The sequence below is a fragment of the Patella vulgata genome, chromosome 5 (genome assembly GCF_932274485.2).
Source record: "Patella vulgata chromosome 5, xgPatVulg1.2, whole genome shotgun sequence".
Taxonomy (NCBI): domain Eukaryota; kingdom Metazoa; phylum Mollusca; class Gastropoda; family Patellidae; genus Patella; species Patella vulgata.
The window spans coordinates 32,205,632-32,220,288 of NC_065883.2; the positions used below are offsets into that span (position 1 = coordinate 32,205,632).

A 14,657-nucleotide genomic window follows, 5' to 3' on the forward strand; every position below is an offset into this window, starting at 1 on the left:
AGATATTGAGATTGATATTAAACAATTACAACACAATTGCTAGTAATACATTTAAATAAAATAGTAATTCAGAATCGTAGATTGAAGAGGGCTATATTTCAGTCGCTGGCTGTAAGATTTCACGCTAAGGTCACGTAATATGAGTAATAAAATTGATCTATATTGTGGAGTTGTAAAATTTTTAATAAGAAGTACAAATTAAAATAACTAAGATACAGAGAAATCCCAATCATATAAAAGCCAATATTCAATGTACAAAATAGTTAATTATTAAAACATCAAAAAGTGTAACTACTAATCACAGAAACAAAATATCAACGGCAACAAATCACGGACAATAGAACTATCAAATTCAAGCCAATCAACTTAGATCCGTTGATCGTGTAACTACTGATAACTAAAACAACAGCTAATCACGATAACAAGTATGTTTATTAATGACAAAAATAATCAAATACGTAATACCTTTTCCTGAACTGATCAGTGATCAGGAACCATCTCACACCGGAAGTAGATATTCAAACTGTCACACCGGTTCCAGGATTTTCAGCGTTGTAGTGATAATTCAAGCGCGTCGGATGTGCGAAAAGCACAGTCAGTCTGTAATCATAATGAACGTTCTCTTTATTTCTTTGACCTCTTTTAATTAATATGTGTTACCATGGGCGTCACACATGGGGGGTGGGGGGGTCAGACCCCCCCTATTGTTTTTCTGGGGGGTCTGAATATACTTGACCCCCCCCCCCCAAATTTACATAGTAGGCCCGAACTCCTATTTATTTCCAACAATTATTAGGATTAGTTAAGATTCTATCTGTATAAAACCTGTACATATCCCAATATGGTTTACATTGCTAAAATAAAACACAGAGAGAATCATCCTGGAAACATGTGTGAAGTGCAACGTAACTGTGTTCCATAAAAATGTGTCTAGTTAGCCTGTAAGTGTCAGTAATATTTTGTTAAATTTATTCTGCCACTTATCAGAGTGTATCGCATGTAGGTACCCAAAAATATTATCGCCTAAACCAAATATTTATCGCCCGCTCAGCCAGCAACGTAACCATAATGCTTTGCACGCGGTGTCGTGGGAGACAGCATGGCCACATGGTGTTTGTTTATATTTTTAGGGGTTTTATAAATGGGTTAGGGTTAGGGGTTAAGGTTGCGGACCCCCCCCCCCCCCCCAATATATATTTCACGCCAGCAACGTAACCATAATGCTTTGCACGCGGTGTCTTGGGAGACAGTATGGCCACATGGTGTTTGTTTATATTTTTAGGGGTTTTAAAAATGGGTTAGGGTTAGGGGTTAGGGTTGCGGCCCCCCCCTCCCCCAATATATATTTCACGGCTACGCCTCTGTGTGTTACCAATTCTTTTTGCTTTAAAGTTTTTTAAAGGATGGGGGAAGGGGATTTCGAAGAGCGACGATCATGTATCACAATACACATTACATACAAATATTGGAAGGTTATTTTAAAGGATATATTATGTGAAATAACTGGTTAAACACATTCCTAATATAATATTAACACAGAGATCATTGGTACGATAGTAACCCAGGCTGAAGAAAGGGGAAGTGGCGAAAAAAATGGAAAACATGAGTTATCCGTAATATAACTGACTGAAGTACAGAGGGATAACAGACACCCGGTCAATTTTCAGCTCACTGATAATTCATTTGAAGACGAATTTTTTTTATATTAGACTGTGAGTAGAGGATATCTATTCCAAACTAACAATATATAAAAAGCAATGACCGTCACGAGCTAACAAATAGTCACTATGTCCCCCATCTTGCACAAAACGCCTTTTCAACCCGGAAAAGGGTTCAGGATAGGGCCTGTTTACCTCATATATTCTTGTTCAGAATAAAAAAAAAACTGGTCTAGAAAAAAACACATGAAAATTTCTATCTCTCCAGGTGGCACCCCCCTCAATTATAACCCGGACTGTATAGTATTTTGAACAGCATAAAAATTCCTCTACTAAACTATCTTTGTCGTGTTGTTCATAACTCAAGCGTAAAATTCAATATGTAAAAGTCGGGAAAAAAATATGAATACGGCAACCCCTGATTTAAACATGATAAACATTGTATTGGTGTGATGTTTTAGTTTAACCCCGTGAAATATGCCAAAACAGTGTTTACAGAAGACTGAAACTTATGGGGTGCCCCCCTCCCACACTCTCCCTATCGCGCTACATCGGCTGCTGCGCAGCCTCGTGCCTCCGGCGTCACAGATTGTCAACATTTTATATAATTTCATTTGCGGACCCCACCAATATATATTTCACGGCTACGCCTCTGGTGAACAGATCTGGGTGGATCGTTTTTCCATTAGTTTAATCTATAGAATTCTATAAAATCCCACAAAATTCTATAATAGAAACCTACACTTTTCTATTCATAAGGCATAAGGGTTAGAACAGGTGGTCCTAAGAAGAACGTGGGGTTGTATGGCCGAATGGTCAGCGCGTGCGCGTTGTATCATAAGGTCTATCATTGAAACAGGGATCGCCTGTCAAACCGGGTTTTCTCCGGGTCCTCCGATTTCCTCCCACTGCTAAAGTGCTAAAGACCCCTACGCGCAAACGAATTGTTGAAATAAAATTGAACCATGACCTAGTTTGAGTTGAGTGGGCGTTAAGCCCCCCCCCCTCTCTCTCTCTCTCTCCGAGAAGAACATGCCAAATGGTCATAATTATTATTTTAGACAGATGTTGTTATTTCAGAGTGCTAACTTCACTCCAGTCTACGCCACTTCCTGTTCCGTTTCCTGAAGAAAGTGGGTTGTTTGAGTCATAATATTAGATTGGTTTAACCATTTATCTAACATGTTTGACTAAAAGACTTCTATCTAATAATATATATCTGCACCACATTTACAGTGCGGATGTAGAAAGCGAAACACAAGTCTATGACTATAGCGGATAGCAAGCAGTACATAATAATCGGTACAGTATCGACAGAGTGAGAGAGAGGAAGGGTTTATCAATCGAAAAGCAAATTCATGTCAATGACCTACGAATGCGTAAATAATCATATGCAAGTAAATTATAATTGTGATTTATACCCAGTGTGAGAAGATAAAACAATGGCCAGACAACCTGTCCGTATTAATGTGTATGATATGGTAAGAAAAACTAGCCTGTAGTTTACTTCCTTCTTCAAGTTCTTGTCTAACCACCTGCCACTGGACTGGTAGGGACTAGGGTAGGCAGGCGTGTAGGCCTACAAGTATGTACTACTACTACATCATATGTTTGTAGTTTCATTCACCAATCCACAGATTTTATTTTGACCCTTTCTTCCTAATATTATACCTTTAAAGATCTTCTTGTATTATTGTAATCTGTTGAGTAGGCCTACTGTATTATGATAACATGACATTTCGGTCCCGCGTCATTTCGAACTTCTGACATTTCGGACCCCCAAAAATATGGCCTCAACATTTCGGACATGGGGTTTAACGTCCTACTGTTCTGCTCCTATGCTGGGCTAATGAAGACGGGCATATGCCATACAGTGTGCTATGAGTGAAATTTTGCCCGGGCAGCGGCACTATCGCCTACTCTTATATATCGAATTCCAACTGCCAAGGGATCTTTTACGTGCATTCTAATGTATACAAGGGACCTCGGTTTTTCGTGTCATCCGAAGGACTAGACAGCTGTCCTTGTCTTTCGGACTCAGGTAGGTGACGTTTCGGACTCGGGAATAAGTTGAAAGGAACGGTTGAACACAACTGTCAGATCAATCTATAATAAACCAAAAGCGATTTTATAAAAAATAACATGCAGGTAAAATTTACCCCTCGCAATCAAGTACAGCACGTGGAATCGTGGATCACGCACTGTATAGATCTATCAAGGAACTCCACAATTTTCAATGTTGAAAGTTTATGAAAAGAATGTCTCATTTCTTTATATCTGTAATACTAATATGTACCGGTACATGTATATAAAGAGTAGCTGATGAATTTATTAGAAATAGGCCAATTCAAAACACGAAAAAAAATATTAACATGAAACACGTAGTACAGTGGTTGAAATTATTGCACACATCTTGTCAAACCTTCAAAGGCTAATATCTTCGGTCGCAATAGAGTAATTTGAATGAAATTTTCAAATTATTCATTTTACATTATCTATTTTCGAACTATTATAGCAAGAATGGCTAGCTCTTTATCTAAATCTTACATAATGTATAATCTTTAATTCAATTACATTTAATTTCAACATATTTCTTGTCATCCCATCTCTAATACTCCAGGCAATGAATGATTTTATTGGAAAAATGATGTCAGAAATGAAGTCATTTTCTTTAAGTTCGACCATCAAATTTAATATGAAAGAAATCTGTGGCAATCATTTTGTCAAAATCAAGTAATATTATTAGTAGTCCTCAACTTCCATTATTAATAGAATTGTCCTTAGCCTCGTAGTGGATGAGATATAGCATTATGGAATTTATATGTTTTAGCATATAGCAAAAACTCCGTCTCAAAATAAAATCCTCATGGCCTCAAATGGTTTTGGAAAAATTTAACAGTCATATATATTGAGGTAGTAGACAAATCAATCATAAAAAAAATAATTTAAAAAAATAAAAAATCAATAGGGAATTTTTTTTTCTTAAAAAATGATATTTACTCTAAAATGGCCATAACTGGTTCTCAGTAACTACAAGGTTGGTGACCCTCATATTTCATGTGGGGTATACAGGGTTCCCAATAACCAAATCTGCAAAGTTTAGTCAAAATCTACAGGCTGCAATTCTGAATGGATCATCTTGGAACTTTGCATGTTTATTCCTGTAAATTCAGTCTGTAAATTTGGCAAAACAAACCCAACGTCTAGCCTTCTTTGCCTCTTGTCATATTACAGACATTGCAGCCATTTCATATTTCATTCTCTTCATTTTAAAAAGTACCATATCAATCAAAGCAAGAATGTGGACATATTGCAGCATTAGCAATGCTCTTCTTGTATTTCTCGATGTCCAAATTTGTGAGGAGTTCAATTTTACAAGAAATAACTTTTTTTCTTCTTTGTGATATTTAGTTGTACAATGGATTTTTTTAATGGGAGGTGATTTCAAACACACAGGCAAGTTTTTAATAGCCATAAATAAGTAGTTTGTTCATAATCGAAGAAATCCATTTAAAACATACAACTATAAATGAGGCCCATTTCTTTTATTCTAGTACTGGATGAATGAATATACAGCACCTATTGGTTTAGGAGTTTTTCATTCTGGAGTAGAAGTTTATGGAACAGGTTAGTACATGTATAAAAAAAATGCTTTAATCTGTCTTTTAGGAAAATTCGCAGTTTTCAGAGTGGACTCTGAAATAGAAGGGTGTTGAATACTCTAAAATACACATTTTAAAATTAGCACTGTAAGTTTTGTTCATAAGATGTGACATTGAAATGTGATTGTATATTGTCGTCGCCCCGCCCGTCCGGTGTCCACAGTTGCATGTGGACGCTCTATAGTCTAAATCTAATATCCAATTGACTTTAAATTTATACACAGTGTTTAAGGTCTTGAGACGAAGAAGCCTATTGATTTTCACCGATTTCCAATAATTACTGCCAGAGTTGTGTGACTTATGTCCCTTGATCACTTTGAAACATCTTGTTGGCGCTCTAGAGGCTAAAGTTGATATCCGATTTACTTTAAATTTAAGATCATGAGATGAAGAATCTATTGATTTTCACAGATTTCCGATAATTACTGCCAGAGTTATGGCCCTTGATAACTTTGAAACATCTTGTGGATGCTCTAGAGGCTAAAGTTAATATCCAGTTGATTTTAAATTTAATTTATACACAGTGTTTAAGGTCAGGAGACGAAGAAGCCTATTAACGTTATGGCCCTTGATCACTTTGAAAAATGTTGTGGATGCTCTAGAGGCTAAAGTTATTAATATCTGATTGACTTTGTCATGAGACAAAGAAGCTTATTGATTTTCAACAATTCCCGATAATTGCTGCCAGAGTTAAGGCCCTTGATCACTTTGAAATATCTTGTGGACGCTCTAGACGCTAAAGGTAACATGCGATTGTCTTAAAATTTATACACAGTGTTTAAGGTCATAAGATGAAGAAGCCTGCCAAATGTCAATGATTTCCAATGATTATGAAAATTGATATTAAATGTTTTGTATGCTAAATGTTAGAATGTTATAAATGTTTTCATTTCTGACAAATGGAAAAAATATGTGATGACTTTTGTTGACTCCGCGGATGACTTAGCTGCTGTGGGCATATGTTTTGTTGCCTGGCAAGTGGCAACCTTTCTTTTGTTATTTGGGGTGATAAACTACATATTAACCCGTTAAGCGTGACGTTTTTAAAACGTTAACTACCCCCTATTGTGTAATTAATTTGACGAAGTGACGAAGAACTATGTACTATGTTCTAAGGGATTCCCCCAAGTGACAAACTATGTTCTAAGAATAGGTTGGGGAAAATACCTACAAGGCGTTATATTACGCCCTACACACAGTGAGTGGCAGTTGTCTAGGACGTTATATAACGACCTACGCACTTAACGGGTTAATCACCTCTTAAATACCAATTTTATTTACCAACTATGTTTCAAACCCTGCATAGATTTTGGCATGAACAATGCTAAATGCAAGTCCAAGAAACCTATGGGTCACTTTCTGGCTATAGAGCTTGGTTTGTCTGGTATCCATGGAAAAGCCTAAAATGATGAGTTTTCTTGGAAATTCGGATGTAAAAAATAAATTTTTATTTCAGTGCACTCAAAATTATTTTATACATTCAAAAATAGTCATCTTCGACCATCCAAAAAAGTTTCAGTAAGAGCCTGAGTACCGTAACTTATGAATACAATTCCTTGAAGGTGTTTTTGGGTTTTTTTTACAAAATGTTCAAATTTAAAGGCTTCATCTTTAGGAGATGTTAAACAGGCATTATACAAGAGCTAAATCTGCCTATAATCAAGTTTCAATGCGGTCAGATAGGTCCGATTTTAAGTACATTAATAATTTAATCTAAAAATGGAGACTAAGCTCGGAGAGAGAGAGGGGGGGGGGGTGAAACCACGCCAGTTGACTCACTGACAAACCTTATGATACAAGCACACACGCTAACCATTCGGTCATCCAACCCCCGCTAAGCTTCGAACAACCAGTATGGTGATTACTATCAGTGCACACATCTTGTCAAACCTTCATTGAATTCAAAGGCTAATATATTTTCGCTCAGAATAAAATAATTTGAATGAAATTTTCAATATAATTATTTTGCATTATCTATTTTGGAACTATTATAGCCAGAATGACCAGTTCTTTATCCAAATCTTACATAATGTATCTTTAATAAGGCAGGGGCATATGCTGTATATTATGTTCTGGACAAGAGGATTTCAATTTGTAAATTGATCATTCCAGGCCTATTATATAACATACAATGCCTCATTTAATCATGGAAGAGGCCATGTTTCTGAAGCAACGACTGCGAGTTTTACAGCATCTGGTCGTTACTAGATTACTTCACAATTCCCAAACTTATAGCTACTTTATCTGCAGACACATGAACAGTAGCATCCAATCAGAGATTGTGACATAGCGACCCCCACGGAAACCTTGACATTGGACAAACCTTGTACTTTATCACAGGTAGACATTTTAACTTGAAAGCGCGAGACTTGGTATTTGCAATGACCGTGGAATTTAGTGTCAGAATATGCAGGGTATTACGTGAAGGCCTTGATAAGATGTACATAGTTAAAGCGAGATCAAGCCTTCTATTGAAGATAGGAAGAGGCTAGCTGCATGTATATTGTAGCGAGCCGGTGAATAATACAGGTGATCAATTAAAATAGTGTTGAGGTTGATGAAACTTTCATCGACAGTATAGTGGCTGGGTCGTTACTCAATAGTAGCCTGTAATAATAATGTTATCTGCTAGGCAAGATATGAAGAGAACAACACCCATTTTATTCCTCTTGGCCAATAATGTAACCGAAAATCTGATCTTAAACACATAGTTTTGGATAAATTTGACCATCGATAGGTTTACTAAAGCAATAATGTATCTCGAATGAGCATGGCATTTGAATTCTTTGACATACATTTTTTTTATCTTTTCAGAATATGCATATGGAGGTCATCCATTTCCATTTTCTGGTTTGTTTGAAATTGCACCTCGAGATGCTGAAGATTTAGGAGAACAATTTAAATTCAAGTAGGATTTATTTAAAATCTTTGTTATATTCCTGATTTAATTCCAGATTTAAATATGTACTGGTTTTAATTAGTTTGTTTATCCTTTATAACAATGTTATATAATGTTTGCTGGTCATCCTAGGGTTAGGGATCTGTGATACATTATGTGCAGCCAAGGGTGGATACGAGGCAAATAGATCATTGGATCAGATCGACACTCCTCCACAAGACAAATACCCTTTTAGTATGTTAAAATGTGAACCAAAACCCCTTGGATCTGCACTTGTGTTAGTTGGGTAGATGCTGTACTGTTTTAACCATTATCAAATTTACAGCCATATTTTGACTTTTGTAACATAAATAATAGAATAAATAGATAAAGATATTTCATATGTTTACCTCATTTGAAATGTTTAAAACTATCTTTTTAAGTAAGGTTTGTTGGTGAGGAACATCTTTGTGGTTTTCATAAATTTTTCCTCCATTATTGCCAGTAATTTCTCATGTAATGCCATAATATGTGTAGTAATAATATTAGAGTCATGACATATAGATCTTTTTAAATCACCATATCAGTTAAATTTTGTTTTGTTCAGTTGATATTAATATTAATATTATATTAATTTTTTTTCAGAGAATCTATTTTAATAGGTTATACTGATTTTTCTCATGAAGATATAAAGAATTATGTTGAACAATTAGGTAAAGAGTTTCGGGGGGATCAATATCATCTGCTGAATAAAAATTGTAATCACTTCTCAGCCTCCTTAATTCAGGTATGTATATTGAGTGTTGTTGCATTATCAGGGTTATCAGTATGCACAATAGTGTACATAGAAAGTTGGTTATGCTGCTGCCATGGAAAATACAGGTTAAAAACTTGTTCTTTTTGAATTACAACTAGTGCGCTTTATACACTTACAATTCTTGGCACAAGAACTGTCTGTCCTCTGTCGATGTTCCGACAATTATTATGATCTGCAGAAGACAAACCAATCAAACACAGCACCTGGCGTATGTAGAATGTTGTCATACTGTAAGATCGTTCATACAAATATTTCTGATTTTAAGATGTTTATAAAAAATTTGATTACTGTTTATTTCTAGATTATGTGTGGCAAAGAATTACCAAGCTGGGTGAACAGGTTAGCATATGTTAGTTCCTGTATACCATTTATTGAAAAAGCTATTCCTAAAGAGTGGTTGACTCCTGCAGCACTGAAGGCAGTTATACCACCTCCTACAGAAGAACAAAAGAGGGAAGCAGAGGGTCGTAGGTGACACAGCTATCTTGATCTTTCCTTTATGGTTAACTTAAGCAAATCTTCAGCCATTCCTGCCTCATGATTCTCAACTTTACAGATAGAAAGAACTGTAATAGTTTCAACATTATCTGGGAAGAACATTGATTAATGTGTTGGTAATGTAACTGGTTGACAAATTTTATCATTAGACCCAATGTACTGGTACAAGTCATGGAGCAAATGAAGAGAAAATGTTTCTTTACGTAGTTAGAAAGTATAGCCGATATTTTCTATTCTGTTGTTTTCTATTATGAGTAATTTATAAGACAATATAACTGTTATTCTTCTTTTAATTTAATTGGAAAAAAACAAGACCATGGAAAGAAAAGAGTGTTTTGTATTCACTCAATGTTTTAAGAAAGGATGTTTCACCATTATTCAGACATTTGCAGAAGACAAATATTGTACACCACACATTATTTTGTTTTCAAAAGAAATGACATGCTTAACAAGGCACACCGATTTTTGAGGCTACAACATCCATTATTTCCCCCAAAGCACTTACGTAAGAGAGGTTTTGCATAACAACGAAAGTAATAATATGAACAATTAATTAGACTATTATTGTTGTCAATATCATACTGATTCAGGGAATAGAACAGAATATAAGCAAAGACTAAGTACCACCATGAAGAATTGCACAAGAATAGATATGTTACTGACTTTACCTGTGTTATTTAAATTATTATGAAATATTATCATTTTGGTCCATGTACGGAATTACTCATGAACTCCAAAGACATTTCTTACCTCAAAACAAACGTCTTCTCATAAATGCTTAACTCTTTCTCGGTATTTTTTATTAAAAATATTGGATTTCTTTCTTTAGTTGTCCCCACCTTTCAAAGAAAACAGGGGACTATTAAAATAGGTATGAACATATGACAGATGAGCATTTTCTGGTAGAGATAAGCAATTTGGTTAGTCCATACCTTAGGGACACATTAACTTTGATTCTAGTTACGTGGGTGATGAAACTTGGTGTATAGTTTAACATCAATACCATGTCTGCTGAGGTTAAAGAGTGATTGGTCGAGACTTTGGAACACAATAGCTTTGATTTTAATTGAGTTAGTATGGTTAAACTTTCAGGGTTCATTACAGCTATACATGAGACTAGGGAAATAGACATTTGAATTTGGAACCCAAAAACTTCGCTTCTAATTGGGCGAGAGTGGTGAAAGTTTCATTAAATCAATACCTTCACTAATTTCGATCATAAGCATTTTGCAAAAAATGCAATTAATTAATAAATTTCATCTATATACATTGTGAACTGCTGTATTTAGCAAGGCAACAGTTCAAGTTCGTGTTTCTTTGGATTCCATTAATTTTTATCTCAATTATGGCCCTCTGTTGACTTAAAATAAAAGAAAATTCTTTTACAATAATCCATACCTTATATCTTGTACATATATTGTATATGTTAATAATTTATTGCTGTATTTTTAATGACAAATTGATATTTAATATTTCATAGGCTGATTAATCTCTATTTTTGTTTTACTGTAATTGTTAAATTTAATTTTTAACATTCTGTATTTGTCTATTATGTAAATAATACCTTCTTTTTTTTTTTTTTTTGCTCAATTACTTCTGTTCACTAGCAGCCATGTTGACAAGCAGAAAGAAGACTGTTTCATTCCATTTGTTTTATCTTTAAAAGTATATCGCTAAACCTCTTCAATGAAGTGTTTCATATCATAAAATGACGGATTTGGTAATTTTAAAATGGCAATAAAAGTGATTTCAAGAAACAACCCCAAATTAACAATTTTCCTCTTTTACAACCAATATTTTATATATGCACTTTAGATTAGCATTACATTATAGTACTACAGTTTTCAATTATTTTTCTTACCAGTACCGTTCTATTAGTTTAATCATATACCATTTAGAGACAAACAAAAGACGGAATGAAACAGCCTTCTACTTTATATTCCCAAGGAAAGGTAATATTTAAAAAAAATAAAAATCATGTTTGCAATTGTAATTGTTTATGTCCCAAGACCCAGACCCTTCATGAAGGGGAGGGGAAGGAGCAGGCCTGGGGTAATCAAAAGTAATTATTACACAATTTGAAGTAAAGGACATGTAATGAGTATTAGAGAAGTAGATCATTATATTCCAAATATCATGTAATGGTCAATTACATTCCAATTACTTTTTATTGCAAATAGCAGTATTTACCTGTATGTGAAGCCTCAAGGAAGTAAAGTTCGAATATCTGACACAAATCTAATACATTGTACATTGGATTTAAAAGAAAAATTGAAATTAGATTAAAAGAATTATAACAGTCAATACTAAAAAGTAGCCTAATAATCAAATTCTAGTGGCTTTCAAGAATGCCATCATCTTATCCTTACATATTGCCACCCCCCCATTTCATTACAATTCATACATTGTTTTTGTAATGGGCTGGATACCCCATTTCATTACAATTCATACATTGTTTTTCTAGCATGCTGGATAATTTCCCAGTTACAGTTTTGGATTGATTAGGAATTCATACATTGTTTTTCTAGCGTGCTGGATAATTTCCCAGTTACAGTTTTGTATTGATTAGGAATTTACCAAATTAAAAGACATTCAATTGTAACAGTTTTTACACTCCTGTCACATAGAAATTTACTTTTGCCTTGATGTGATATTTATGGAAATGAGAATTCATGTAGAAAATCAAAGATTATTGTGCATGATTACGTGGGAGCTTTGTGGTTAAAAATAAAATATAGTTAACTTTTTAATGTCTGTAAAAAAAAGAGTTGTTCTTCATATAGTTACATGGTATCTTTTATTAATAACTTTCAATGTAATGGGTAATGGCAATTAATTACATTTCTACAAATGAGAAAGAAATTGTAATGATTACATTTAAATGGTAATGTAATTAATTACCTTTGTAATGTAATTACCCCAGGCCAAGACGAGCGAGTACATGCATCTGAGCTTATCAAAGTTTTATATGAAACTCAAGAGCTCACCAAGACACTTTATATCTAGTTGATTTGTATAGTATGTTTGATAAAATATCATACTCAATCTAATATAAATTATTTGCATGTAGTTCTTTGTGTATTTTAAAACAATTGTTTTTTGGTCATTATAAAGAAATGTGTTAATTACGGTAAAAGCACAAACATCTGTTTCACATATAACTAAGTACAGTGAATAAAAGAAGAATATCACTATGACTGACTGCTTGAAAAAATGTGTACTTTATATTATATAATATGCAAATTTGTAATTTCTCGATAAGTATGTTATATATTTTTGTTATATTCTTCAGTTTGTGTGCAATACCATATATAGTAGTCTTTTGGGTTTTATTTTTCAAAAATATTTAAATGTTGTTTTGTTGTCAATATCATTATCTCATTACTTCCCCTGTACAGATATCAACAAATAAATATGTTTGTTTTTACATTATGATATATAGACAGCTATTGTTTTTAAAAAATGTTATTAAATCAGTCAAAATAAAATTCTTTGTAATTGAAAATGTTGTTGAATTTTTTAATTGCTGTATATTATTTTAAGTTACTGTTTTCGGTTTTCATGACCAAGTAGCATGCGAATTCTACCACTCACCTGTAATCTGACTGCAGAAATCTGAAACTCGATTAAATTGATACATATTTTGTTTCCAAAACTTATCGGTAATTCATGAAACTCAAATGCCAGTTTCTAGTTTTTACCTGTACAATAACATAGGAGTCTGGTTGATTCAGTTGAAGCTTGTTCACCATTCGGCAAACCTGTGCGGACTCTGGTAACATATGTCTAACCTCGTCTGTATGACGGTTAGTTGTTGTTGTACTTAGCGTTTAATGTCCACTTGCTGGGGTCTTTGCAGTGGGAGGAAACCGGAGTACCCAGAGTAAAAACCCACAAGCCACAAGGTTGAGAAGGCGCCCCTATCTCCAAGTCCAAGCCACATACACTCACACCAGGGATTGAAACAGCAACCGCACGCCAGAGAGGTGACCGACCAGCTAGAGTTCGAGCGTGACACTCTAGACCACTTAGGACCTCTCACCCCACCCCCTATGTCGGAAGTGATATGTAGCTGCAGTTATACATCTGTGATGCGATTTACCTATTTTAGTATTTATTACGAAAACTTGCCGCTTTTAGAAAGAGGATCTCAAAATGGCTTTGTTTTCATTGCAAAGTTGCCCTTTGTTTAAAGAAAATCGGATAAACTTGAAAGAAAAGCAGCTTCAGACATTGATACTATACAGTTTCTTGAGATAAAACACACTTCAAAGACGTCGCTTCATGGGCCCCGCCAGTTTGAATCTTGAAAATAGTTCCAATGACGGAATTCGTCATACATCCGAGCACACTGATCAGCAGTGAATATTCGCTAGAAGACTCGTAATTCTCTGTGAAACAGATTGACAGCCGAGGTTAGATATGTAGGTGTGCCGAATGCTTGTTCACCTATTCGCAGTGGGATCATTCCATGTCAAGTGGGTCAATTTTCAGAAATTTGGGAAATCGACCCCCTCGAAAAAATCTGGAAAAAAAAATATGTTATTGTACATGTAAAAACTAGAAACTGGCATTTGAGTTTCATGAATTACCGATAAGTTTTGGAAACAAAATATGTATCAATTTAATCGAGTTTCAGATTTCTGCAGTCAGATTACAGGTGAGTGGTAGGGTTCGCATGCTACTTGGCCATGAAAACCGAAAACAGTTTGGTGTAATTGTATATTTTCTGGATTTTGTAGTGCTCCAGGAGCTACTAAGTAATAGATATAGACCCATATTTTGGCCTATCCAGAGATTGCCGATAGTACTACATAAGAAACATATTATTATTAGAACGCGCCAGTTTTCACTAGATTCCTAGAAAATAGGTCACATGGTCTACAAGGTCAAATTCAAAGTCTAAAGGTCTTATCTCTTTAAAACACCTGGATGTCAAATATAAGTGTAGATTAAGAATTCTTGTGGAATCCCCATTCCAGAAATACTTATTCTAGCATTATTTACTTAATATCGGGCCCATTTTGGCCGAAATCCCCAAAATTGGGTGGACCGTATCTCTGGAATTGTTAGTCAGTCGGATCAATTAAGCTAAAATAAAATGTTTTTAACCCCCATACTAAAATTAGCTCCATATGAAAGTG

At 34.6% G+C, this 14,657-nt stretch overlaps 1 protein-coding gene across 1 annotated transcript; it reads left to right on the forward strand.

Moving 5' to 3' along the window:
• Nucleotides 1-2,779: 2,779 nt before the first annotated feature.
• On the forward strand, nucleotides 2,780-11,465 carry LOC126821233 (deubiquitinase DESI2). Its single transcript, XM_050549610.2, has 5 exons — nucleotides 2,780-3,139; nucleotides 5,213-5,285; nucleotides 8,135-8,228; nucleotides 8,844-8,985; nucleotides 9,317-11,465. Exons 1-5 carry the CDS (start codon nucleotides 3,101-3,103, stop codon nucleotides 9,488-9,490), a joined length of 522 nt encoding a protein of 173 aa, XP_050405567.1. The 5' UTR covers nucleotides 2,780-3,100; the 3' UTR covers nucleotides 9,491-11,465.
• Nucleotides 11,466-14,657: the final 3,192 nt, after the last annotated feature.